This window comes from Palaemon carinicauda, chromosome 12 (assembly GCF_036898095.1).
Source record: "Palaemon carinicauda isolate YSFRI2023 chromosome 12, ASM3689809v2, whole genome shotgun sequence".
Lineage (NCBI taxonomy): Eukaryota > Metazoa > Arthropoda > Malacostraca > Decapoda > Palaemonidae > Palaemon > Palaemon carinicauda.
In genome coordinates this window covers 10,777,352-10,790,068 of record NC_090736.1, presented here as the reverse complement: position 1 = coordinate 10,790,068, position 12,717 = coordinate 10,777,352, and the positions used below count along the sequence as shown (strand labels likewise).

The following is a 12,717-nucleotide window of genomic DNA, read 5'->3' as shown; positions in this document are numbered from 1 at the left end:
CCAAATTCTGTCACTAATCGGCCAAGCTTCTCTTCCGCGTCTGCAACCAGTACAGTATCATCCGCAAACAACAACTGATTTACCTCCCAAAATACATCAGAGAGTAATGTTTGCTGAAATTAAGGCAGTGCAGTTCTCTAAACTTACGCTAATTGTAATTAAGTGTTATAAACTACCTTTAAAAATGCTGTATCTACATGGCTACTAGAATAATACTAATTTGCATTATCTAAATGGAAAAATATGTAGATAAAGGATGCATTAAATAATTTGACAATTATTATTTTTCAAAGATTTGAATTAATTCCTAAAATTGACTCCTACAAGATCAAATTTGTCCCCTAGCTGCATCCATTTTTCAGCTTTCTTCTATATTTCTGTCCAACCTCTTTTCCAGTTACACCTCGGTGTTGAATGGCCTCCGTAGCCATAATTCAGGGCCATAAGAAACAAATTCTAATAATCAAATAAAATTAGCAAGAAAAAGCAGTCAAGTGGTGAAGAACGGCGAATCACTCCTTTTGTCTTACCAAAAAGACTAACAAAATCTCTTTAGGAGACCCAAAAATCTTGAATTTAAACTAATTATAAATACATGTGATGTGTAATAAAACCAACTCTAATTGTAATAATAAAATATCACATATCTAAACTTTTAAATATAACCTTTACTGTGGTTCAGACTAACAAGAACAAATGATTGAAAGAAAAGGCAATTTATTTGTAATTCTTTATTGTGGGCATTTTTTTTATATCTAACCAGGACATTAAATTGCCAAACTATAAAATAACTGGTACTGATTACCTATGTTCTTAGCACCATCCCAACCTCTTATTTCTATGAATCTCCCCTGATATTCATACAGGGTATTGCTTTGACCTCAAAGCAGACTCAATATCGTCGTTACCCGCCCCCCCAATAAAAACACAAATTTCCACTTTTCTTCCCTGACCTCTTGCCTAGTCAGGTGACATCTGGCTGTTAAAGTCAATCTAATTCAGTCCTCTCTGCCAAGCGATACTAGATTGACCTTTTGCCTTTTTGTGTCCAAAGGCACTCCTATTTGGAGTTTCCTAAATAGATTTTGGAAACCATGGATTTATTTGTTCTACAAGTGTTCACCTAAGGTATCATATCCCCTAGTCTGTTTCTCTATATAAATAACAGAGAACTGAAATGTAAATTCAACTAAGTGTTTTATAGGGGCAAGTAGGAACCACTTATTTCTTATTTTATGGTGTAGCCTATCATTTGCTAACTACTTATGATGGGTTACATTTGGATGACAACACACATCGTTCGATTACAGGCTCAGGCACTAGCTCATCTTGAATTTTTCTGAATTAATGTTAATGTAAGTAATTCTTAATGCCAAAATTTATCTTTTACCCTACACAGTACAAAATTGCCGTTATTAGTAAAAAAGGGGAAGGGATTTTATACGCAAGTTATTTTGCTTTATCTTATTTTTGTTTTGTTGATATTTGAATGAATAATATAACTCGATGATTAAGATTATTCCAAGATATGACAAAATTTGTGGATTCAACAATTATTTTTTTATTTTGCCGAAATGTTTAATCAAAACTACCAAATATATAGGGTACTAATAAAATATTATCTACTTTATTCTCAGCTTTAAAAGGCCAAGAAGAAAGGATGTAAATCAAAGATTAGATGTGTTCGGATTATATTGTTTTGAGAAACTGGTGGCCCCTTATCGGCCTCAAAGAGAGTGGTTTCCAGGTCTGTGGCCTCGGTAGTTGGACTGACCGAGGAAGTTGTCATACAACCATTTTTCTCAAGCAACTTTTCTACAGACAGGTGCATTCTAAATCTTGGCATTGTCCATAGAACTGCGTGAACGCTGTACTCAGCATCTTCAGAGGAAACATTTCTTTTTCAAAGCCCTTTAGTTGTCTATTTTAGATTCTTTAAATTAAAGACAGTCCACAAATAAGCTTATAAAGTTAATGGAACATTTAGTTTGATTGCTGCTAGTAAGCAATGGGTCAGTAACTAGAACTAGTTTGGATAACAGTAAATTTCTGCAATTTTTTTTCTAAGAATAGAGCTCATGCTCATTAAGACCATCTTATCTTCTTTGCTGGTATTCAGAGCTAATATAATTTTAGGAGTATAGTACTTGAAATTATGTTAGCAGTACAAATACCAATTGAACCGAAATCTTTTCTTTATAAGGCTCGACTAAAAGGGACTAAACTCCTTTCATGCAATCAGTCTGAGTGTCATACTGTACTCAAACAAGTCCAGATTTAGTACCTTTGAAAAATATTCATATCAAAAGATCTCATGGCTAAAACTGTTTCTTTGGTGTTATCATTGACTCAATGCATTAGTACACTAAAAGCCATTTCTTGTAAGGTAGGTTTTGAAGAATTTTATAAGGATTTTATTGTGTTTGCCTGCTTTCAGGGCTAAGAATAATTTTAGGAAAAAAAAATTTACCACAATATTTTTAAATGCTATTTTTGAAAAGGAAGTTATGACTGCATCAGCGAATGGCTTTTTTTGGCCAATGAGAACTATTAAAGTATTATCTGGTAAAAATTGCAGATATTATGAGTAATGTTCCTAATTTTTGTGAGGTTAAATTATCAAATTGTCTTTTATTAAAATACTTTTCTGTAAAAGATTGGTCTCAAAGACACGAATGTTGTTATTTCTAAGTCAGAGATACGATTTATAAGTGAAAGTCCAAGATATTACAAGTGCACCTACATCAAATTTCGTAGGAATGTCTTTGAAAATATTTTAGCTGGAGATCAGGGCTTACCATATCAGTATTCGCTAAACATCACCTCAAAGAATCCTGAACCTCTTACCAACATACTGGCCTCTAGTTACCATAGTAGACTAGTGGCTGGAGATGTTTGAATAAATGTTGGTTTTTCTTCAGTTTTACTGATGAATTAATTTAATTTGTTTTTACATCTTAGAGGTATCTAAAATACCCTTTCCTTAGATGCAACATTTTAGTACCGAGCCATTACATTAGGGGGAGAGTCTGGTGTATATGAGCATTTTCTTTTGGCCTTTAAATTTCCTATCAAGCAACCTACTTCAGTGCATAAGTCAGCAATATATCCACGGGAGGTTCATAGAAATAAATTCAATTTGAATAAAATCAGTTATTTCTATACTTGCATGATCATATACGTGTACATCACCACTCTCCTCCCCATTGCCTAATGAGGTCAAAAGAATAGGAGATAGATGTCGACCTTGAAATAGAGTTGTGTTGACTTTAATCACCAGATGTCACCTGGGTGGGTTCAAGGGAAGACAACTGAAAATCTACTTATTTTTTGGTGTGGGGGGAGGGAACAGCGATATTGAGTCAGCTTCGGCAATAGGGCAACATGAACATCAGGTGAGCATAGAATAACAAATTTCATTAAAATTAAATTATTTATATTAAGAGAATATTTTCAAGTTTTGATATAACTCACATCAGTAACTTTTTCATTCTAAATTGCAATACAAACTGAGATATTTTGTATCCATGGGATCACAGATTCATTACATCCAAGAAACAATTAGTTATTTTCAGTTTTTAAAGGTATTTCATGCAAACCGGAGCTAAAAAATGTCAACTCTCACAGGGCCAGCCTGACGGGTTTGTTCTTGTAAAACATTATCAAGCTGGTTCTCATAATATCTGCAGTACAGAAAAGTTACTTATTCTAACTGCAATCACTGATCTGTCTTGAATATAAAACAACAATTATAAAGAATTTTAATTAAATTTTGTTTCCAAGTAACATGCAAGTTAACATGATATAATTTTTTTTTCTATACTTTATAAAATACCCATTTAGTTAGCAAAAGGAGATAACCAGATGCAAAAAATCACAGTACAGTACAAAAATTACAGGGCAACTAATCAAGATAAAAATATCAAAGTAATTTGGAAAATAAACACTAGTACCACTGTTTATCTATACAATATTTTGTGACTGCTTAAAGGCAAACAGTTCTGGCTCTCATGGGAGTTTAGATCTGAGGTAGTTAGTTGGGGAACAATGTGTACTCGATTTTTAGATATTGGACAGACCAATATTCAAGAACCTAAGGATTTTTAGGGTAAGATTTGGCATTTCTCTCTCACTAATTATAAAAACATTGAAAAAGATTATTTTATCAAATAATATAAAGCCTTACTAGAGCTATTACTTCAAAGCTCAAAAGACAGACCAACTTATATAATTACCAAACTAAAATAACACTTGTAAATTTGGGAGAGCCAGGAACACAGTTTAAGTAGAGTTTGACCTCTGCCTATCCCACCTCTAATGTTTTTTCATATCCACAAGAGTTAATATTTTTGGAGACAATATCTCCTTCCAGATGCTATTTCCATAATACTGTAAACTGGAGAATCCAATGGGTCATATAAAATGCTATATTTGCTTGGCTTATGCTGAGTAGTGGCCACATGGCCTATTATCGGATAGGGCATAACATACCTTGGTAATCCTAATTGCTACTTCAGTGTAGAAAATATGAATTCATGTTGAAGATTTCCAAGAAGGAACAGTCAAACATGTGTTGCAGATTCCTTGTGCAAGAGTAACAAATGAAAAGATTAGATGCAACTAATCAATGTTAATTGGCCAGTGTTTAAATTAATGAATGACTCCATGAAGCATGGTTGTTTTTTATATGATTGGTTGTTATACTGCCTAACATGCCTTTCTAAGTTCCTCAACACCTTAGCCTTCAGTGACCTTCAGTTACAAAAGACTCGAGTCTTGGGCACTTTCTTCCCAATCATTTATGTTGTACAGTATTAACATATCATATACTAAAAATTAAAGGGCATAAAAGATCTTACAATCTTTCTCCACCCTCTTCATGTTTCTACATATAATATTTTAGTTAGAACTAAATTTTCATCCATTATTGTAATGAGGACTATTCATTGAAATCTGAACATTTGTATAGTATACAGTAGAACCTTTTTATCGTCTGGCATTACAGTCAGAGCACTCCCCCGCCCCAGTTGCGGAATCCAGAGAACAATATGTGATGGAAACTCCGAGGATGTTTCATCCCCACTTGTAAATATTCACTAATGAAATTTAATTGTACTTTAAATGTTTAATAATATGGTACAATACATTAAAATTTTAAAGTCTCTCTCTCTCTCTCTCTCTCTCTCTCTCTCTCTCTCTCTCTCTCTCTCTCTCTCTCTCTCAATTAAAAATTAAGGCTTACTGTATATTACAGTTCTGTATAATAATAATAGTAAAACAGTCATGAAAAAAACAATAACTTCACCAACACTTATTTGGCACTTAAGTCATAAAAAAACCATACACTAATGATATTACCTATTAAAATGATCAAAAGAAGCTCTGAAACATATACCGTAGTTCTGTATATAACTAAGTAATATTTGATGATATAAAATCCATGATAAAATTATGGTACAATAATAAGTGGTCAGCAATATGAAAGGATTGTTATTCTCACTCTTTCTCTCTCTCATTGAAATTAGAGTAGAAGTTCTAGGAATTTAATTATGATGTTATCATAAGCTTGAATACTTTTTATCTAGATAAAAAGTATTCAAGCTTATGATAACATAATACTTTTTTTTTTTTTCCAGGAAAAGACTTGGAAAGAAATTTATATAAAATTTCATGCAGTGAATCAATCTATACAAAATCTACATTAAATACCATACATAGAATATAGTTGGAAAACTGAATGAAAGAAAATAAGGATAATATGGAATACGAAAGGAAGCATGAGTATAATGAATAAACAGAATGTAATGAATGCCAAAAAATATGTCAAAGGCTAAAATTAAAAGGAAATACTGTAGATGAGAAAAGAAATGGAGAAACTTTAAAGCCTTTGGCTTTGAATAAAATTATAGCCAATAGAATATACAGTACTTGGGAAAACTGCAAAAAAAGGTAGTAAGGATAGTAAGCAATAAGAAAGGGAATACAGATAATATGGCATAAGGAAGGGTATGAGGAATAAACCAAGAGATGAACATTAAAAACACATAAATAACAGACAAGAAAAGATAAATGTAACAGTAAAGAGGGAAGAATAGGAGAAACCTTTTAGCCTCAGGACGCACGTTGCTTTTATTTGAAACAAGACTACACCAGCCTACCCAACTGAAGGGTGATGTAATAGCACACAGTTTTAAAAGTTTTGGCTGATGCTTTCAGTTTAATAGATGTGGTTAAGTGAATTTTCACCTATTATATTTTCAGAATGCTATCAATAGTTCAACAGTGGATACAGTAATCAAAAAGTTTTACTGTACTTATGTGGAGTCAGAATTACAGTAATATTTCTCTTGCATGGGTTAGATATAAATTAGTTCAGAATTTAAGTCGTTCATCCTTAAATATTATATATAGAAATAAAATCCATCTTATGCTGTGTTACATGACATTATGTTAGTGTCTATGTCATACTAAAATGATTAACTACTGTACTGTATTTCACATGGAAGCTTATCAATGTAAGTAGAGTATCTGGTTTTCATAAAATGAATGTCAAGTTCACTTTCATTTTCAGTACATGTACAGTTAACGTATAAGTCACTTTACAGAGGAAAAATCTGATCTATGTAAAATAATTGACTCACGCTGGGTCCCTTAGAAACAACTAACAGCCTACGGTGGGATATTCCTGTTAGTCCAATTCAGCCTCCAGTATATCCTAGGGATTTTTTTCAAATAAAAGCAATAGCACCTATGAAATCTCTTGAGCCGGTGTGTATTTCTCCACCATTAAGCGAGCAAGATAAAAAAAACCCTTAATGCTTCATTAACTTCATTCAAACTAAGCAGATAGGAAAACCAAGAGGAAAAGAAGTCAAATTTCTAACCAACTCACCATCCACATACAAATCCCTCTTCTAGACCTAGAAGAGGAACTCATGGCGAGTTTCCTCTCTCCAGAAAATTACAAGTGATCTGATTTTAAACCTGACGATCTGTCTCTCAAGTACCATGGTAACAACTTTAGTAAGGCAATGGCTTGTGTTCGTATGAACATATTCATTTGAATAAGTCTATTGTCAGTGGTAAAACATTACACTAAGAAGGTTTTAGACATAAAAAGTGAGGAATTTCAAAGGATAAGACATTCAAATTGATAGGAAAAAGATTATCCTCACAAAATTAGAAAATCTGGTAAACTAAAAGAAGTATAACCTAATCTAACCTTATGTGAGCTGGAAATTAAAAAAGGAACATAAATATCATATGCTTAAGGAATGTTTCTTTTAGTGTACAAGTAATAACCAAAGGTAGGTCTTAATGACTAGCTCTTTCTTTGCATTTTGTTCAAGGAAAAAAATTGTTCTTACTAACTGTTCCTACTCTAAGAATATAGCTTAATATACTAGTCTCAAGTATTTCTATTGGTAAATAAAAAGTTTTCTAAAATACTAATTGAATAATACAACTCTTTTATGAATATTTCCTAATTTCTTGTACTTTAGTTAGAAATCACTGCTTGCTTCTGTTTTATTTACTATGATTCATATTAGGCACTTAGAATCAAGACAATTCAAGTGCAAGACGCATGTAAAACATCCTATAAAATTTCTATTCCATAAAAAAATTAAAACTGCAATCTCTGGGACTAAACACTTGGTGTCCGTCTATAGAGCTCTAGCAAATCTATAAAAAAAGACAATATAAACATGATACCATACCATTTTTCTCTAGACTTAAATACTGGTATATATGGCAAATTACTTCTTTAACATTGCCATAAAAGTTGTTAGGTCATATTCACTTTCATACTGGTCATCATCCCAAAGTTCAGGCAAGTTATCCAACACAGCCTTTGCTCCTGAAGTACCGATACCAAGAGCTTGAGTACTTGCTGCTTTCTGGCCTTGAGAATCATGAGATGTTTCTCCCTTTTTGGAATCGAGGGAGAATAGGTCCAACAACTGGAATGTAAAAAATCCAATTAATTGGTGCAAAACATACAACAGATTGTGGTAAAATAATAAAAATATTACTTTTTTTGACAGCACGCTGTATAAGTTCTACTATCGTCTTCATCTTGGAATTCAAGAGGAGCTTCGGGTATGTGTGTCTGATCTGAAATCCTAAGAGAATATTCAACAAATTCCATTCTATATTATAATTAGTGGGGGCTCTACAAATAGGCTCCGTGGAAGCGGCACCCCTTATTTTCACTTAATATTATTGATAAAATTCAATTTAATGATTTTTTAATTTTTTTCTTTTTTATATACTTGTACAATATATATTCCTTAAACTTGAAGGTCAGTAGCCATCCCTCAGTTTATGGAAAAAAAAAAATGACAAAAATCACTGTATGGAACTGTGCACTACTTGGTTCAAGTGGCGTGGTGTTTGGCTATTGTCACAGGGAGTTGCATGTGAAACCGAGAGAGCACTGCAGCTCCTGGAGTGCTGAAAATGGCGTGCTAATGGAAGGTAATTTTTTTTTTTTTACTACTCTGCTTATTGTGCTTTTCAACACTGAAAACAATGAAAAATTTCTAAGTAGCACTATGAATTCAAAAAGACTACATGCACTTACAGTGCTTTCAATGGATAAAAATTTCCCTAGTGTCATCCAGATCACAGAGAAAACTTCAGCAGTGTCATTCAGAGATTAAGGAGAAAATTTACTCAGTGTCATCCATGGATCATAGAGAAAATTTCCTCGGTGTCATCCAGAGATCAAGGAGAAAATTTCGTCAGTATCATCCAGAAATCACAGAGATGATTATTGATCTTTTTTCACACAAATTAAAACAAGAAGAATGGATTTAAATTTTAAATAAATGGATCAAGCTTGAACTATAACAATATAAGTTAAAGTAAAAAAAGATATGCGACTTTGTTCTTTCAACATTCTATCAAACTTCTGAATAATTTCTTCACCTGTTTGTTTCCTTTTACATAATTTAAAACAAAGGCTGAACTTTTTCTGGAGAAGCACCCCTACTAAATTTATCAACGAGCTGCCACCGATTATGTTACTAACAACTACTTGATCACTCAATATTTAGAGCAGGAATAAATTTTAAAAGTTTAAAGCTTTCCCCTTTAATCAACACATGCACTCAGTAAAGGAAGGAGCATTCTCACAGGTAGCGGTAACTGGCTTAGTTTCTTCAGTTGTTTGCTAATTACTGCACATAAGATTCTCTCCTGATTTTCTTAGCAATTACTGCATGGAACGTGTAAAGGAATTGTTTCTAGGGGTTCATTATCTTGCACTCCCTTGATGTATTATGTCAGGTGCAATACTATGATTTAAATAATGTTGCGAAAAGTACATTACCTCACAGTACAACTCATGAGAAAGTATGTTGTAACGGCTGTTAAACTAAGTTAACATTGCAAAGCAATAAAGGGAACTTGGTGTTAGTTCAGGGAAAAGCACTTGGGCACACTATTCTATCTAATTTCTCTTCCTCTTGTTTTGTTGAAGTTTTTATAGTTTATATAGTAAATGTTTATTTTAATGTTGCTGTTCTTAAAATATTTTATTTTTCCTTGTTTCTTCCTTTCCTCACTTGGCTATTTTCCCTGTTGGGCCCCTGGGGCTTATGGCATCCTGCTTTTCCAACTATGGTTGTAGCTTAGCAAGTAATATTAATAAAAGCACGCCAAGGAAGACTAGGCTGATTGATTGTAGAGGGGATGACAATGATAATGACTGATCACCGCCCTTAGACAATTCACATAATTAGCAAGCTTTCAATAGTGATGAGCTTCATAAGCTTGTGACATTGCTAGCTTTCTTTGTTACAGTTCGTTAGTCCAGTGATTCCTCTCTTAAAATGGTCGCTCTAGTTCTACAACCCCCCCTGTTGTCAGCCTAACCTGACTCCCCAAGTTGAGTCTAGTGTTTAAAGTGTTTGTTTCAGTAAAGGTTTTGAAAGCGAACTGCACATTACATATTGGAAGGCCGCTCACAAAACTTCAAATTCTTTCATTATTTTACACACTTCTGATGCTAGGCTAGACCCTTGAATGCCACAACCCTTGTAGTGCTATAAGACAACTAGATTGTGAGGCAGAAGATAGATCCTAATATCATTTCATTCATTAAAGTAAGCTCTCCTAAATCAAAACCTTTTACATAGGTAGATGGCATGACATATTGTATGATTCCCTTAAACCTTATGAAGGTGAATGTAGTTTCAAGACAACTTATTCGTTTGCATCATGTTCCATTCACTTGCAAGCTTGCCCACTAGCTTATCAATTCACGTGGGATACATTGACGTAAGTATTAGTACATATACTAACAAAACTAGTAATCCACGGGCAAGTGCTGCATTACCCAATTCACTTTAGTTGTAAGCAAGTCGGGAAATCAATTTTTTCTCTCGGTTCAACTTAAAATAAAATGAAAGTGATGAATTATGGGTATTTCTCTTCAAACATTATGTAACCTTATTGCTGTTAAATACCATAAGTTGAGTAACTTAAGTTTGGAAGCTTCTTATTCTTCCCATATGGCAGAAATAGCCTCTTTTAAGACTGGTTACATCCCTTACTTACCACCTCTGTGATGGATAGAATTGATATATTGGTAAAATTCTAGGTACTGTTTAAGCTGTCTATAACGCAGACACATTATTATCTTAGGTTTCAATTAAATTTCCAGTCTTGCCTCATAAACAAAAATCTTTTAAACACATTTCGCAAGTTGGTTGACTAAAGAGATCCTGTTTGTGGGTAATCAAGAGGGAGTGTTCTTGAATCACTTTCCTCAGCAGTTTTATGTTTATGGAAATTTCAATAGGTTTCCCAACTAGATTTGTTAGCATTATTGCATAGGGAAAACTGTGTTTTAAATAAAAACATCCCAGCTAGATTTTTTAGCATTTTTGCATGTGGAAAATAGTGCGTTATAAATAATGATAATTCTCCTTTCAAATTGCAATAAGTGTTTATATTGTCTCAAGTTATCATCCCTACTGAATCTTAAGTTTTTTGCACAAGGAAAGTACTGCCTTTAAACACCATTATCAGGAGTTTAAAGTTTTGAACATAACAACTGGTGTTAGTTTTCATAATAGCCAAAACAGCAAGACATGTTAATGATAAGCAGAGATTAGTTGTCTTTTGCACAATGGATAACAATGCAATACCCCAATACTTCCTCACCCGTCAAGTTAGTGAAGAGTTTTTAGATCTTAACATATTTATATTCCTTTGTTATTTTCAGAAGGCCAGTGTATACACTAGCCTTACTTCCATCGTTAGGTCTAGTGATCATTAGTACAGTTTTCCTTCAGTAAAGGTTCTGAAAGCTCACCTCGCCTTATAGAGTCAATTTCCTCTTACAGTTTTGATTTCTTGTAACTACTTCAGATATTTTTGTAGCTAAGCCCTTGCCTTTCCGCATACCTAGTCGTTCTATTACACCTAGATTGGGAGGCAGAAGACCGAAGGTAATTTTGATCCTTATCTCTCTTCTCTAGATAAAGTAAGCATTCCTAAGCAACATCATTTTTATTTTGGGAGATGGCGTTTCAGTTTGCAGATACTCTTGATATTTTCATTTAATTGAATCTTTATAAATATTGTTGTTCATGAAAATGTATCAGACAAATCTAGGCAATCACATCACATCCCAGATGATAGTAAGTTTCCCTTCGCTTGCATGTTCGGCCACTAGCTAATCAAGGGGTTATCTTTAGTTGGGTAAATTCTAACACGAGTACTTTTATTATCCTTACGAGTTTGGCTATAAAGATGTGAATATTATACTGGGTTATTAGTAGTCAGTGAAGAACTGTAGTAAAAAATCAGAGAGGTTTAAGTTAAACAAATTTTATTGCTATTATTTGTAAGGTATTACATAGGGTACGCCTTTTGTCCATGAACCTCCACATAGGTGCTGTACTAAGGTACTAATTGGAAACAAAGAGGGTTAAATGTTCCAAAAATCTGAGGATAAAACTACCTTACAAACCAATCCATTTCCCCTTTTCATTGTAGATAAGTCTCTAAATTGTTATAACTACACTAATGCCACGTTATACAAGTAAGTTCTGTTCATGAAGAAGCATTTAAGCGAAAATTCATACATCAAAGCACATTTTCCCGGTCACTTCCATTATAAACAATGAGATATGTTCCTAGAAGCTCACCAAAGTTCACTTGCTTCCCAATACAAGGCTTAATATACAGTAATGAAATAGAATACCAGAGCAAATTTGTTTTATTAATATCAAGTAAGGTAATAGTTACTAGATAACTACGGTTTAGAAACTACATTGTGTTTATGTGAGTAGCACAACTGAAAAGTTAAAATACCACAATGATGTTTTCAGTATATTACTGTCCCCTTAAAAATGGAGAAAACAATACTGTAGAATTAAGAAAGAGGTCAGTAGCTGTATGAAAACCTTAAGCAAAACAAACCATCTACTAATTATACTTCACAAAATAAAAACATATTTTACTCTACTGCATAATAATTCTAAAATTACTAACAAACATAGTTATAAAATACTGATCAAAATGATTTGACCTTGACACTGCTTTTAGATGACACTGCCACCTAGAGGCATGCCCTTCCGCTGTAGAAACGGGAGTCGGGAAAGGCGCTAGGCAAGCGACCACAGTAGAAGTTGGCGCAGCAGTGTGAGATGGCGCCGTGAAGTTACTAGTTACACCAGCAAAGGCAGCAGCACAACGCAACCT

The 12,717-nt window shown here is 33.5% G+C and overlaps 1 protein-coding gene across 1 annotated transcript in view; it reads right to left on the bottom strand.

Moving 5' to 3' along the window:
- Positions 1-716: 716 nt before the first annotated feature.
- Hel89B (histone acetyltransferase 1) overlaps positions 717-12,717 on the bottom strand; it is a 203,128-nt gene continuing 191,127 nt past the window's right edge. Inside the window, exon 34 of the mRNA XM_068384403.1 lies at positions 717-7,961. Coding sequence (XP_068240504.1) covers positions 7,758-7,961 — 204 coding nt within the window. The 3' untranslated portion in view covers positions 717-7,757. The remainder of the gene's footprint in view (positions 7,962-12,717) is intronic.